The 16,715-nt window shown below is 32.5% G+C and overlaps 1 protein-coding gene across 1 annotated transcript; it reads left to right on the top strand.

The window, feature by feature from the left end:
• Positions 1-22: 22 nt before the first annotated feature.
• Positions 23-12,711, top strand: LOC107444030 (potassium channel, subfamily K, member 16-like). The gene is made up of 5 exons (XM_071180520.1): positions 23-311; positions 2,435-2,611; positions 4,440-4,763; positions 7,935-8,170; positions 12,462-12,711. Exons 1-5 carry the CDS (start codon positions 170-172, stop codon positions 12,645-12,647), a joined length of 1,065 nt encoding a protein of 354 aa, XP_071036621.1. The 5' UTR covers positions 23-169; the 3' UTR covers positions 12,648-12,711.
• The last annotated feature ends 4,004 nt before the right edge of the window (positions 12,712-16,715 follow it).

Here is a 16,715-nt window from a genome sequence, read left to right on the forward strand (position 1 = left end):
GACATAGTCGATAATTAAATCCCCAAAATCTAAGTTCAGCTTCTGGCTTGGACATCTCTATTGATGTCTTTTGATAAAGGTCATATTTTTAAAGGTTTGCATAATTAAGGGTTTTATTTACATCGTTCATTAAAGGATTATCTGTTTGGGATGATGTTTAAAGCCCGAAATGTGGAATGTAGTTTTTTGTTATTCAGTATTTTATACTCTTTATTTACTTGTGGGCGGCGCTGTCTTTTTAATGTTTGATGGAGTACAACCATTGCAAACAACTGCTCCTGTGTTTAGCAATCAATCTCTTCACTTCAAAGGTCAATCTTTTCATTGCAAATTTAAGTGGCTGTTACTTTTAACTTAAATAGTAAAATAGTTGGCTTGCAAATTACTTTTAGATACATAGATTAACCAAATCATATATTTCCTAAAAGTAATAGAACAATAAATATTTGTTATTTATCCGTTTCAGAGGGGGTTAAAAAATTGATGTTGTCATAATTGATGTTGGCGCCAATGATACTTAATTAATTTTGGTAATAAGTGCTACTGATATTATTTTAACGAATATTTAATACATCAATGTAAGTACCAGATATCTAATATTATTGTGGTAATTGATTTTTTATGCCCCTCCCAGACGACTAAGTACTAAAAATAATTTTCGATAACTGACTTGCTTCATAACTTTATATTTACTATTATATACTCGGTAGAAAAGAAACCTATTTTTTTCATTCATACAAAATACCTTACGTGTTAATGGTGTTTTTTTAATTAAACATAAATAGAATTATTATTTCAAACCTTTTTCTTTCAAACCTTTTTCAATTTTTTAAAAAAAACTAATTTCATTTGTCTTTTAAATTTTGAGGGGCGTTAAAGAGGAAAAAAAAAGCCAAATTGCAGTAAGCGAATATTGGACCACAAAAACAATCCTTCACCTCAACGGGCAGTATTAGGGTATACCGGTAGCAACGGTTCTTAACATTTAAAATATCAGTGTAGGGTATACCGGGGGATAGCACTGCCATCTCATCATTTCATTTTATTTTATAACCATCTTTGAACAGCTGACCCAATTTTGGGTTTAGGATTACCGATGTTCAACTCCGTAGCCCTGCAATTTTGAACCCAATCTAGAAGACAGGGGAACTCCTGGATCAAGTATTGAAAGAAATTTACCTTCGTAGAGGACTTTTTGATATTTACTAATCCGCATTTGCGTTACATGGAGAAGAAAACCTCCCATGGTTAGTCTAACGGCAAGGGGACTCCAACCCATGATCCGTCTACCACTGAGGATATTTTACATCAGCACTGTTGTAGGTGCAAGCCAGGTGCGGAATTCGTATCAACTAGCCATCACTGGGATTCGAACCCGGTTCACCTCATTGGAAGGCGAACACTATATTCCCTGAGTCACCACGACTCAAATACCAGATTAATACCAGCAAGTCAGTCATCAAATTCCAGCAATTATTATTGTTTGATTATTATATGTGGTGTTTGATATGCCAAAAGAAATTTAATTATTGCCAACTGCCTCCTTTAACGGAAAAATACCACTTTTAGTCACAAATTAGGTTTAAAACAAATATTACATGAAAGGATTTCGAAATTTTTAGTTTAAATTGCAAATTATTTGAATAATATAGTACCATCAGATGGGGTGACTTCGTGCAAACTGCCATTTTTTCAATTTTTGCATCGTGCCATCCAGGGGTATTTTTTTTAAGCTCGGTATCAACTGATTTGAGTTGTCAACATAACAAATTAACGGTTTACCAAGAACTGGCAATGTAAACATCATCGTTCTTGGAAAATTGTGAGCTCAAGTTGCAAGCAGTTTCAAATTTTTTAACGTCGCAAAATCGGAGGCTGGAAAGTTTGCTCGGTTGAAGAAGTTCTAGTTCTCCTGACCAGGAAGGTAGGTTATACTTCAAAAGTCTTATCAATTGAGATAACAAATCATGCATAATTTTTTGCTTTTAATTATTATAATGTTGGTAATGACAGTTTGCTCAAAGTCACCCCTCGTTGCACAAAGTTACACCCTCTGACGGTACAGTAGATCTTGGAACTTTTTTCTAATACCAAACCATACTGTGAAATTGTAAGTTAATGTAGGTAACCGAACTATCATCCAGAGATTGAGGAGTGACCTTGTTTTCGTTTTAAATTTATGGATATAAAATTAGCGTTCTTCAAATAACATTTTTAATTTTTTTTCCCTTAAAAAGATATTATAAAACTGGAAACAGCTTAAAATATTCAAGAAGAAAAAAAACTACTGAAAAAGACTAACTAGGTGTAAATCGGACTATTAAAAAAATAAAATAGATTTTATTAAACAATATCAATGAACTAGGCAGTATGTAATGATTCATAATTATGTTCACTAAACCACCAAAATCTAATCGATTCGTTTATTTTAAAGAAATGAAGCAAGTGCTGTTAGCGGGCAACTATACAGCAGCTCAAATAAAAGAAGCCGTCTTGAATTTTTATCCAAAAAGTCCATTTGGTTACTTTACTTATCCATTATACGAAGACAATCTCTGGTGGACCTTCTTTAATTGTGTTTTCTTCTGTTATCAAATGTTGGCAACCATAGGTGAGTCTATTACCAATTGGTAGATCAAGATATTTTTACTAAACACAAATTGGATCCGAACTCGAGAAGAAGAAAACGTGATTAGGCCTACCTTAGGCTTGTTTATTCTTACGTTGAATCAATTTTCAGATCAAATTTATTTAAATACCTGTAAGCGACGTCACGTTTGTGTGTCGAATATGATTGGCTCCTGAATCGCAGCAAAAACGAATGTCTCGATTTGCATACGTGGACGTCACTTACAGGTATCCGATTGGAGAGCTTAGTGAAAGATGGTTTTAAGTCACATTTTTTCATTTGAGATTTCTTGTGGACAGGTTTTATTTCAGTCTTATTTCACACTACAACATTCAGGCAATTTGTACCGTTCTATGAGTGTTCCGGTGTTGACGAAAGCTCCAATTGCATTTTAATATAAATAGTTGGCGAATAACTTTAAAAAATCTGTTCTACGGCAAAAAAATTAATATGAGAAGGGGCGTGATGTGAACAGTTTATGACGTGAACTGTTTGAATAGGTATAAGGGATTTACAGTTTTTGCCAATTGTATTTGCCAATTGGATTCGGTTCATCACATAAGGACCTAGTATATTAATTTCCAAATGCTAGAGAAAAAACTTTTGAACATATTCACTTAAATTCCCTAAAATGTAACTTACAACACTCAGCTACTCGCCTCTTCAATTTGTTTAATTATTCACTAATAGTCCCTTAGTGTAGTTCTAGTGTGACGTTAATAGACTAACAAATTTAATTACATCTTTTTTCTAACGTTAATAAACAGTTTTTAGACATTGAGGTAATAAAACTTCAGATCTGTATCCTTTCAATTTTGAATACAACTAAAAAGACTAATATTTCCATAGAAAAAGTGTCAAAACAAACCTCTCCGCCGATAAGTTCATGATTGAAACTAATCAATAAACTAATGTTTTTTGAAATAAAAGATAATAACGAGCTATTTGGAATTTTTCTTCTCACTCTAAGACGAAATTAAAACAAAAACTAAAGCTAATTAATATCCGAATCACCGATGCTTTTTTAATTACAAAAAATAGACATGTAAGCAGAGTAGAAATTGAACTCAATAATTTAAATTGTCGCAACTTGTTAGTTTAAACATAGTCCTTTTTTCATAGACATTGAAAGTAATCACTTACGCTAGTCGTAGTAATCACTTGCGCTAGTTTTACATCGTAAAAGTAGATAGCTGGAACGTTATCACTTACGCTAGTTTTACATCGTAGTCATCTTGGCACCAGTTTAGGATTCTTTCAAATTAACCACAGTAATATGGTTCTACTAGGCGCAATGTAAAGATTGTTACAAATGTGCAGAATTATTTGGTTCCATTTGGCACCATATTTAGGTCTATTATACAAATGGGCATGATACTTTGGTTCAACTTGGCATAGTATAAACGTTACTATAAATGCGCAAGATAATTTGGTTCCACTTGGCAGAGTAAAAAATTTTCTAAAAATGCAGTTCTACTTGGAATCACATTAAATTTGCTATAAACGTGTATGATAATTTGGTGCTACCTAGCACCGTATAAAGGTTGCCGCAAATGTGCATAGCAATGTGGTTCAATTTGGTAACGTATAAGAGTTGCAATAAATGTACACGATATGTGGTTCAACGCACACCAAAATTTCTAGCAGTGCTTATTCTAAGCGGAAAAAAAAACGTACACGATTTTAAATACAACACGCCGTTAATTGCAGTGACATTTAAAAAAACGCCTTTGCGTAATTTATGAACATCTCCTACTTGTATTATGTTATAATTTAAATTTTGACATTTTATGATCATTTTATTTCGTAGGTTATGGTGGCATCACTCCCCATAGTCCCTCAAGTCAAATGTTCGCCATATTTTATGTCATACTTGGTGTACCGCTATGCACGCTATTCAATAAAGTCCTTGGACAGTCTTATGCTGAATCTCAAAACGAGATGATTTACATCTTGAGGGACAAAGTACGAAGCAAGTACTTTATGATTTTCTTGTTCTACGCCTTCTGGGCCCTTATCTTTTATTTTCTTCCCTCTGCCGTATTCCTGCACACAGAGCACTGGAGTTTCCTTGATGGTGTGTATTATACAACAACAACAGCAGCTACTAGCGGACTAGGAGATTTTCTTGTAGGTAAGTAGGCATAAAATGGGTTTTAATAAAGAAAACAATGAAAATAATAAATATATAAAAATGACAATCGAAACTGACGTCGATAGGGGGTACTAGCTCCGGAAGTCATGAAAACACAAGACCTTTTCTATCGAGAGAGCACTACAAATGTCCAAAAATTGCTCTCTCGGTAACCCAATGATTTTGTAAAAAGTCTAGGAAAAGAGAAAAGAAATACATAAAACAAAATTACTTGCTTTTTTCTTTTTCTTTTTTTCTTTCTTCTCATTAAATGTGGGCGTAATTTGTTTTCAAATTTCAGTTTGGTTAAAGATTTTCAGAAAGCTCCGCGCTTTGGTTTGAAATAAGACTATTTTTAAGTAGATTTTTTCAACAATGCTTTCCTTTCTGTAATTAGTTTATGCAATTTGCTTTTGTATTTTTTTTTTGTATTTTGTATTACGTATTTATTTTCTCTTTCCCTGGACTTTTCAGAAAACCTTTGGGGTACAGAGAAAGCAATTTTTATACATTTGTCGTGGTTTTGTGTCTTTATGACTTCCGGAGCTGGTATCCTTTGAGGACGTCAGCTTCGGTTATCATTTATACATTTCATTGTTTCTTCTTTAAAATTTTCTATTGGTTTCAATTTTCTTATGGATTTTCTGCTGCATTGCCCAACTCTCCTTTGGAATTATAGTATTTAACTGCTTTATACATGATTTTTGCTTTCTCCTTTTATTAGACATAAAATGGAGATTACGCACTTTTGCGTTATATTCCGTATGCTCCTGTATGTAAGATTTGAAGTGATTGCGCATGAGTACTTGAAGCACGCTTGCACTAATTCTGGTAAAATACGCATGCATACGTCTAAAAGTATCGAACTAACGTGTATGAAAATAAGAGATTTTACAAATATCCATAAGTGAATAAAGATAAGTAGTGAAATATCATTTTAACTTCGACCACAGAATCAAAACAAATATTGGACGTGGATATTATGGAAAATAAACTTCTCCATACTAAATTATATAATTAAAGTAAAGCATATTCTATAATTTTAAATAATGAAATAATATTTTGTTTCTTATGGGCATATTACAATTAGACAATCATAATTTTGAACTGAAACTCATAAAATTTATTTTTGTGATTAAATCAACCAATTGTTGAAGCATCACACGATTCATTTTTACATTTTGTAATAACGTATAGTTTTATCTTCATTTTCAGTTCGTGTTCTTGATTTATTTGTAACACGTCCATGTTGTTAATTCGATGATAGGCTTAAGCAAGAAACAACATTAAACAGCAATGATTAGTTAACTTGTAGCTTTGTAAAACCAGACCAACAATACGTAAAGGTACGTAAGTTCTAAAAAAAAGCGACCACGTGCGCAGTTGCTTCAGATCTTGCAGATGGAAGTGTACGCTATCTAACTTAAATTTGTGAAATCTCTCTAAAAGAACGATATACACGGTTTCTTAAGTATGCTCCATACGGATTTATATGTTTTTCTTAGTGTGAGTGATTAAAAAAAAGAATTATTTTCTCTCTTTCAGTATACTTGGAGAACATATTATTCGAAGTTTTATTTTATTATTGTCTTATTAATTTTCTGTTTGTTAATTTCGTAGAGGTGAAAATTTCGATTGCCGAAAACGTTTGCTTGCATCATTCAAAAAATATTTGTAATTTGCAATGAATTGAGATACAAAACTTCAGTTGAAATGTAAGCGCTTTAATTGATCAGAAAGATGATGAATTCTGGTTTGGCAGTAAATTAGTTTTGGAAATGATATGACGACAAGTTCTGGTTGAAGAGATGAAAAAACGATTGAAACTTCTATTGTCATTAGACACTGAGCTATATTAAATATTTCAATGCTCTATAAAATGGAGAAGTGGTCAAAATTTTAATTGCAAATTTATTTCTTATCAGACAAGAAAGCAAGATAATAAAAACTAAGGTAGCACCACTATTCCTCGAAAAGACTTTCTCTTAAACACCGTAAAGTTTCCCCTTTTAGAAAAACAATTACTTCAGAGCACCGTAGATTTTTCTCAATCAAAATAGAAAATTTCTCCTAACCACCCAAAAAAATTTTTGATTTGATAGAAAAGTAATTTTCCTTAACTTTTTCAGAACCATGATAACACAAAGCGCGATTCTCCCTTCACTATACCACAGATAGCAAAATAAGGTTTACTTTCACTCAGCAAAAACTTTTCAATGTTAACCTAAAAAGGTTTGCAATGTGGTTCACGCGTAAACCTTCTAACCTTAAAACAAGATCTGTGACAATCTGCTCTATTCTAACCACATTACCCTTATCAAAAACCTTGGAAAACAACCTTCTATATAAAAACCTTTAATCGAGGTTGAGTCAGGGTTTTTCTGTGTGAAAAAAACCTTTAATAAAGCTAGTCTCAAGGTGAAAATAATCTTAAATCTAGGTAATTATAAGGTTTCTTTTCGCAACGTCTTGCATGCTCAGCTAAAATCCACCTTGTCATGAAATTTTAATGGACAATGCAATTTGATCCTATCGCTAAGTGTGACGTCAGCCAAAACGTCAAACGGATCTAAGTGACAATACTTTTTAAAAAAGCTTTAAAAAATAATTTCTTATTCTCTTAGAATGAAAGGTTTAAAACTGAAATATTTTTGCTTCATTGAAAAAAGGTTTTAAGTACAAACATTTTCGTGATAATAAAAAGAAAATTTCGGCGCCAGGTTGCCGTTAGGTTATATGCTTTCTAAGTATATGGTAAGAGTCTTTCCGACACCAGCAGCCTATGATAACACGAATGCGATTGCAATATGAAACGTTTTATTTCAATTTTTAAACAAAAAATGAAAGCAAAATGACTCATCTTAAATTCTGTCTTAATGGAATTGAGAATTAGATATGAATAAAACAGTCATATCGAAAAAAACATTTCGAAATTTTACATGGAATGCCCTTTAATTATGATTTTTAAATCTATTGAACGCTATGAAACTAAAACAACACTTCAAATCAATCATGGAGGTGGGTGAAAACAACAAAAATTTAATGACGTGACTGTTTGAACTCAAGCTTGTCCGTGTAAATCAATAAATATCAGTTTAAGTACTAACTATTGAATAATAATGTACTATATTTCTATTTTGCTTAAATACTCAAGCATGCATCATATTGCAGGTCAATTTTTGAAAAGAAATACGTACTTTGCTGTCTATCGATTGCTGCTACTGGCCTGGATGGTGCACGCTGTAGCATTTTTCGCTTTCACATCTGATGCATTATCCAGAGTTTTCAGTCGATATCTCCTTTATGAACTCCACATAGACATCGAAGAGCATATATTCGAGTTTCGACCAGTATATGTGAACCCTGAGAGCTTGGATGTCCACTTTAGACTTATGAGAGCTGAAAAGGTGACCATTTTATGAGATATCTAATTATTATTGGGTACTTGCAACTCGGGAAGAAGGGAAGTGATTATGCCTGACCACGTGATGTAAATCAGATTTAATTGGATGTCTGTAAGCGACGTCATGCGTGTGTGCTGGACATGATTGGCTCTTGAATAGACAAACACCACGATTTACTCACGATGACGTCACTTGCAGGTATCCAACTATCGGTGCATTAAGGTTTTAAACATTAGGAACACGAAGAGAAGCATGGTGTTTTTCTCAAGTGTATTCAAAATTTGTTAGTTTTGAAAAAGTAATGATGAGTACTAATGAGTTGTATATTCAAAAAGTTCCAATCCTTATTGTAAGTAGTTTTTAGTTTGAAACTCAACTTGGTGGACAGCGTGATATTTCCATATCTTAGATCATAAGTGTTTTATAGGTTAAATTGGAAGAATTGGATTGTATGGCTATTACATAAGTAAGATATCTTACTCAGAACAAAAGCCACACCCAACATCGCGCGATGAGAATTATTTATGACGTTTTAGACAGTAAAAAAAATTAAGATACTGATAATTAACTGTTTTCAAGCTCAAAAGAACAGAAAATCAGGTAAATTATTTTAAGCTCTGTCTAACGAAAAACTAGATGTAGGTTTCTAGCTCAATAGAACAGAAAATCAGGTCTATGATTTTAAGTTCATTCTAAGGAAAAATCAGACATATGTTTCAAGCTTAATAGAAACAGAAAATCAGGTAAATGATTTCAAGTCCAGTCATTAGAAAATCGCTTTATAAAAAAAGAAGTAGATTTATGTTCATTTCATAATCGGGATCTTAAAAAGACCAGCATGATTAAATAATATCTCATTAAAATTGGAAAAAAAATGTTTTCGAAAAACAGAGTGAACATAAAAGTTATGTTCATGTCATAATCGGGATCTTAAAAAGACCAGCATGATTAAATAATATCTCATTAAAAATGAAAAAAAAATGTTTTCGAAAAACAGAGTGATCATAAAAGTTATGTTCATTTCATAATCGGGATCTTAAAAAGATCAGCATGATTAAATAATATCTCATTAAAAATGAAAAAAAAAATGTTTTCGAAAATCAGAGTGATCATAAAAGTTATGTTCATTTCATAATAGGGATCTTAAAAAGACCAGCATGATTAAATAATATCTCATTAAAAATGAAAAAAAAAAATGTTTTCGAAAAACAGAGTGATCATAAAAGTTATGTTCATTTCATAATCGGGATCTTAAAAAGACCAGCATGATTAAATAATATCTCATTAAAATTGAAAAAAAAATGTTTTCGAAAAACAGAGTGATCATAAAAGTTATTAAAAATTAAAAAATTCTTTTTTCCGAACAAAAACGCTTTATTTTAATGTTTGAGAGAATAAATGAGTTGCCCAAGTCACATATTGCGAGTGCTTCCGCAAGATTTTTCCATTCTGAAGCCTGTGAGTCTTGCCTGAATTTTGAAAAAGACCTTGACAGATCTGTCAATTTCTCGAAAGAGATTAATATTACTTAACCATCACGAGTTGGCTAGAAAACTTAACCGAAGAATCCATCGTTTCCTCGGTTAAAAGAGGTGAAAGCGAAATATGTGCACTTTTCGTTTGACCAAAAATTCCGCGTTCACTACGGGGATCACATTTTCAAGATTGCAACCATTTCTTATATTTTGAGGGTTAAAAATGTATTTTAAAAAAAAGTATGTTCTAAAGTATGCTAAAGTACGTTTCAGTGTCTTATTTTATAACTTAAAATATCGACTGTGGGAGTTATTTAGCATATTTAAGATTAGACTGAAATAAGATTGCATCTCAGTTACCGATTATTAGATCAACACTTATTAAGGTGTATCGTTTTTTATATTTAGCATTAAACATTAATTTTGAAATTAGATTTAACACTTTCACGCAGCATCATGGTCGTTTATGTACGTATATGATGTGCAATATCTGCCGAGACATGAGATAGTTCAATAGATAATACATAAGTGAACTTGCGGAATGCTACCTGAAAATACTAATTCTCTATATTAGGCAGATTTCGCTCTCTCAGGTTCTGCGCAAACTCTGCAGCGAACCGAATTAAAAGAAAGATTTTATACAATCTTTTCTAATCATCTCAGTATCATCTCATTACAGCTAACCAAAAAAAAAATAATAATAACTACAATACACTTTTAACTTAGTAAAGACTCACTAAAAAAAGAGTAAAAATTACTGTCAAAAAATATATGTATTATAAATAATAGATTCACTATTTGCATGTACAGCAAATGGCGTCGCGTATGTAAATTGAAAGAGAAAAATACCAGCTGCCATCACAGGACCGAAATTTAACTATGTGCGGTTAGTTCAATATGTTACTTGGTGTAACATACCATTCCAACAGATTGTTTTGTGGTAACTGCGTAAACTCTGTAAAGATCAGAGGCTGTTTAGTGGTAACAGCTCTGCGCAGATCTAACGTACGTGAACGTTGCGAGATCAAAGAGATTTCACACTTTTATATTCCGTTCATCTCAGAAGTAAGATTTGAGGTATTATGTTATTAAAGTATTATGAAGTATTATATATAAAGTTTACGTGAATGAAAATAAGAGATTATAGAGATAAGAAAAATACTAACGTATCGTATTGGCGTAGCGTAATCATCTTCACGTTATCATCTTTGACCATAAAATCAAAACATTTATAAGATTTTATGGAAATTAAACTTCTTCCAATTGAATTGTATAATTAAAATAAATATATTCTGCAATTTTAAATAATGAAATAAATATTTAGTTTATTAAGGACCAAGTGCAATTAGACAACCATTATTTAAAACTAAAACCAATAAAGTTTATTTTTTATTAAATCAACCAATTGTTGTAAAATCACATAATTTCTTTCAACACTTCATAATAAAGAATCTTCAATCCTCATTTTGTGTTGTCGTTTTTTTTTGTTCTTTTTTTTTATCTATCTGTAACTTGCTTGCGTTGTTAATTCGGAGATAAACAAGAAGAAAAAAACTTTCAACAGCTATTAAATTTTTTTATTTAGCTGTATAAAACCATACTAGCAAAACGTAAAGATACGCAATATCTTTTTTAAAAAATCATAAGCACACACACAGCAGGGCTAAAGAGAATAGAAGGGCTGGTTCACTCCTTTGAAGTATATCTCGCCGCGNAAACCATACTAGCAAAACGTAAAGATACGCAATATCTTTTTTAAAAAATCATAAGCACACACACAGACACATGCGCAGTTTCCTCAAATCTTACGTACGAGAGCGTCCAAAATCTAACGTAAATTTACGAAATCTCCCTATTAAATCTTGATATTAGCGTTTAAGGCAATGATATATAGCTCAAATTTACTACTCTATACAATATTTTTGTTATAGGGAGTTCAAAAAGACATTGATATTTGGAGAGCAGATCAAGTGGCAAGCGACAAAACAGTTTATTTAGAAAATCACTTCAAAGGTTTAATATTGGCAACTGAGAACTTGAAAAGTGCCACTGAAAGTGAAATGAGGAAAAAAGGTTACTCCGTGGAGGATCTTACAGACGAATTTAAATTGGAATGACTCAAAATTTATCATGTTTCGTGTTTACATTATTAACCTCTTTGTAAATAAATTAATTTGGAAACGGCAAAAAAAAAAACTGTTTAGAAGTTTGATAGCCTAGCTTAAAGGGATACCTGAAAGTGACGTAGTGTCTCGATCCTGATTTGTTGTTGTAGCGTGGAATTTGGTTACGTTAGCAACTGTTCCTTCCATTCCATTTCGAGTAAGCCAAGCCCGTCAAATATCAATTCGATTAAGTGGCATATTCTGTATGATTACGCAAGAATTCTTTTACAAAGTTTTTAATTCTTCTGCTATATATTTCTTAAGGTCTGGTTTCTTAGGACAAGAGCCTTATCTGGGCGTCAGCGGGACGTCAACGTCCCGCNGCTAATAACCAGAAAAAGTCTAACTTATTTTTACAAAGAGAAAGATGCAAAGTTATCATATCTTTGCTTGCGATCTCCGAGATCTGTGGACACAGTGACGTCATGAGGAGGGAAATCGTAGCTTCAGCTCTAAGAGCGGAGTGAACTAGCCCTTGTATTCTCTTTAGCCCTGCACACACAGACACATGCGCAGTTTCCTCAAATCTTACTTACAGGCGCGTCCGAAATCTAACGTAAATTTACGAAATCTCCCCATTAAATCCTGATATTAGCGTTCAAGGCAATGATATATATCTCAAATTTACTGTTCTATAGAATATTTTTGTTATAGGGAGTTCAAAAAGACATTGATATCTGGAGAGCAGATCAAGTGGCAAGCGACAAAACAGTTTATTTAGAAAATCACTTCAAAGGTTTAATATTGGCAACTGAGAACTTGAAAAGTGCCACTGAAAGCGAAATGAGGAAAAAAGGCTACTCCGTGGAGGATCTTACAGATGAATTTAAATTGGAATGACTCAAAATTTATCTCGTTTTGTGCTTATTCATTTTTAACCTCTTTGTAAATAAATTAATTTGGAAACGGCAAAAAAAAAAAAATTGTTTAGAAGAATAAGTTTGATAGCCTAGCATAATGAGATACCTGAAAGTGACGTAGTGTCTCAATACTGATTTGTTGTTGAAGCATGGCATTTGGTTACGTTAGCAACTGTTCTTTTCATTCTATTTGAAGTAAGCCAAGCCCTTCAAATATCAATCCGATTAAGTGGCATATTCTATATGATTACACAAAAATTCTTTTACAAAGTTTCTTAATTCTTTTGCTATATATTTCTTACTTAGCACAAGAATAGGCTTGAAGCCATGTAGCCCACAAGCGAACTAATTAACCTAATTAACCAGGTACACAAAACAAAAATATATCACGGTTGCACTGAAATAGAGAATCATAAATCTAAGCTAAGTAACAGTCGTGGATGATAAGGAATTATATTTCAACACATTCGAAGAGAGATACTGCGCTGTATTTTATTAATTTCGCGTTAATTAACATTATAACTTATGTGGAGAAACTTAGCTCAACTTTAAATCTCGGTCAAATTTATCACAATGTGCAAAATCAAGGGACATTACGTTATTTAAATAGAAGTAGAAACAAAATAGCGGGCATTAGTCCAGATTTAAAAATTAAAAAAAATCAGTACTATGTTAACATATTTCAACATATTTAACATATATTCAACATATTTTAAAATATTATGAACATAGTTTTGCAATCAGCATTTTCAGAAAGGTATTTTAGTACTTTATCTTCAACTGAGTTTAAACTTTTGAAAATTGTGTTTTTTTGCGTAACTTACGTGGAAAAAAATTTCAGCATCAGTTTTTATCAGTATAAACAATAAAAATTAAAGTAACATAGAAATAGATAAATGTATATGCAACATAAATTACAGATCCAAAATCAGTTATCGCATAATTTTATTGTTTTAAGTTCTTGAGAATGCATGCAAAGAATTTTTTTCAAACTTTTCTCCTTACCACAGTCCTGTTTCATTTCTATTCCTTTTTGAAAGGTTTTGTAATATCAAATGATACTCTATCATTATTAGATGGTTAATAAAATATAAAACAGAAAAAAAAACTAAAAAATTAAGATAGTGAAGAAAGATGGACATTTAAATTAGCTGTAATTACGAAGTAAAGCTGTAATTAGCAATTTTTACGATGAGGAAAGGTATTATAATGTAATTTAGCTCCAGAAAGAATAAGCCCATAAAAATATCTTTCCAGAAACATCAAGCATAGTAAAAAAAAAATTGAATGTAATCTTATTAAAATATTGTTATACTGTCGTCTTTATTTCAGGTTAAAGATAAATACTTTAGTATTATTGGGAGTACAAATTAGTCCGGTGAGTTTTTAAGAGATGGCTCTGCTGTTATGAATGTTTCACAGTGACAGCTGGTTTCGGTGGTTTCAGAGAGGTTAAACATCTGTCAGTAATATTCAGTTTATATCACTTTGAGGTTCATACAAAAACCTTGTTTTTCACTCTATTGAATATGTCCAATTTTGTGGTAACTAAGCACCATTTGCGGGAGTTTTTATGTTTCTGCTTTAATTGCAAGAAAAGTGCAGCTGAAGCACATCGAATGCTTGTAGAAGTTTATGGTGACAATGCTCCGACTGATAAATCATGTAGGGAATGTTTTCGTGGTTTTAAGAATGGTGAATGGTGTGTGATGAATGGTGAATAGCGTTGTATACAATGAGCTGCTAGAACCTGGTGATTCCATTACGGGATATCGGTATGGGCTACAATTGATTCGTTTGAGACTTGCATTACGAGAAAAACAGCCGGAATACGAGCAAAGACTTGACAAAGTTATTCATCTGCATAATAACGGTCGGCCTGATGTCGCGAAAGTCGTAAAAAATAATTTGGAAACGCTCAAGTGGGATGTTTTACCGCACCCGCTGTATTCACTGGATATTGCTCCTTTTGATTACTGGCTGTTCCGACGGATGCAGCATGATTTGGAAGGTCACCAGTTCACTTCTTTCGCAGAAATCAAAAATTGGCATCTGACTTGGATCGCCTCAAACGACGAGACATTTTTTCGAGATGGAATTCGAAAATTGCTTGAGAGGTGGGAAAAAGTAGTAGCCAGCTATGGACAATACTTTTATTAATCTGTTCATTCATTTTGTTCTGAAATAAATGCATTTTTGATCACACAAAAAATGGATCGAACTAATTTGTACTTCCAATAGAAAAAGTGCATTCCGAACGACTTTAACATGTTTTATAAAATACTATTAGCCGCCAGAAAATTATCCTTTGAAAATTATCCTTTTCAAAATTATCATTTGAAGAGTATCAATTTTAATAGCAACCAAGCCAAATGCCCAGCACAACTGTATTAAAATAATCTAGTTCTTTAACTCCTCCTCCTATTCTAACACCTTAATTAGCTTTAAATAATACATTAACTAAATTTTTTCACTGTCTAGCTGTTGAACTACTTTTATTTCAACTTATAACTATTTCCAAGAAACGTCCGTGATGTTGTAAAAGTTCTTTATGCATTGAATTTTAGTAATAATTTTAAAATCTGTCTGACAGCCATTAAATCACACAAACTTGCATTAGTATGAGTTCGGGACATTTCAGCTTAGTAGGAAGCAGAAATATTAAAACTTTTTCCCACTCTGTCGTGAGATAAGATAGAAAACTCAACCCGATGATCCATTACGTGCTATACTACTTCCTCAAGCACCTCTCGAGCCATAACTGGAATATCGATTATTATGTATGCTTTAGATTGAAAAAGGCAAGCTCCGTCACCAATTAATGGTATGACAGAGTGCCGCACCATGGCAATGTTTGGGCATTTTAGAAAGGATCAAAAATAAATCTAAATAATTGCTTCAACTAAGTTTTCATTTCTAAAACAATACAAAATTATTCTAAATAAGTACCTAACGTGCAACTAACTATTCAACACTGCTTAAACTATTTCCTAAGACAACCCAGCAAAATGAATCTAAACAAATGCTTAACGTATTGGAGTTATCGACCATGCCAACCGTCATCTATCAAAAGGTACCTCGTGATTGAATCGAGTTAGCATGTCTTATATACCAGTGAATTGATGTTTAATATTCGTAGTGGTAGTTAAGCCACAAAACTCCCCCACCAGAATTATATCAGGGATAGAATTCGATGAATGGATACCACTGGTACTTGTGAAAGACCGGGAGAGAGAGTCACCGGGTGTTTGAGTGCTGTAAGTGAGAGGTGTATTAACTTCACAGTCGTAGTCGCTCCTGCGTTGCCATTAGCAGTTGTGTGTATGCAGGCTGACGTTGTGCTAAATCGAGACGAGACTGAGTAGCAACAGCGTGAGGAGGATTGGATAATGTCGCATTCACAAGTAGCAAGTCAATTGTTTACTGTGGTCTATCCATCGAAGTAGGCGTTACCGTCAAGTTATTTTGCGAAGTGGGCGTTACTGTGAGTACAAATCACGTCCGGGTCACCAATGTGGAGGCGGAGTTATCGACCATGCCAACCGTCATCTATCAAAAGGTACCTCGTCATGGAATCGAATTAGCATGTCTTATATACGAGTGAATTGATGTTTATTCGTAGTGGTAGTTAGGCCACAGTATAATTAATTACTTAAGTTCTTACTTAAGACAACCTAATAAATTGAATAATTATAGATGACTAAAGAGTGGCCAATTTCAAAAAAATTATAAAAAATTACTATGGATGCTTTTTTTAACAGTTTTTTTCGTTATTTAATATTTTTTTGACGTAATTTTTTTTTATGGTTCAAATTTTTTTTTCAAAGTTGTTATTGGGAATACCGGAAGTTATTCTCAACAAATTTTAATAGTTTTTCTTAAAACAAACCAACCAAAATATTACAGCGAACATCAGTAAATTCAACGAAATATAATAAAAGAAAGCGATAAATTTCACTGTTTAACTAGTAGTTAAGGGTTTTACCGTAGCGTGATTTTATTTAGCTCGTAGTTTAAAAACTCATTTTTATATACTCTAGTATTAAAA

Source organism: Parasteatoda tepidariorum, chromosome 4 (genome assembly GCF_043381705.1).
Source record: "Parasteatoda tepidariorum isolate YZ-2023 chromosome 4, CAS_Ptep_4.0, whole genome shotgun sequence".
Classification (NCBI taxonomy): Eukaryota; Metazoa; Arthropoda; class Arachnida; order Araneae; family Theridiidae; genus Parasteatoda; species Parasteatoda tepidariorum.

What these genes read in the sequence shown, in the direction of transcription:
- LOC107444030 (XM_071180520.1), top strand. Translation starts at nt 170, where the DNA reads ATGTGGAATGTAGTTTTTTGTTATTCAGTATTTTATACTCTTTATTTA. An exon ending in ACTAGGAGATTTTCTTGTAG is followed by an intron (nt 4,764 to 7,934) that starts GTAAGTAGGCAT and finishes ATCATATTGCAG; the next exon opens with GTCAATTTTTGAAAAGAAAT. An exon ending in GACTTATGAGAGCTGAAAAG is followed by an intron (nt 8,171 to 12,461) that starts GTGACCATTTTA and finishes TTTTTGTTATAG; the next exon opens with GGAGTTCAAAAAGACATTGA.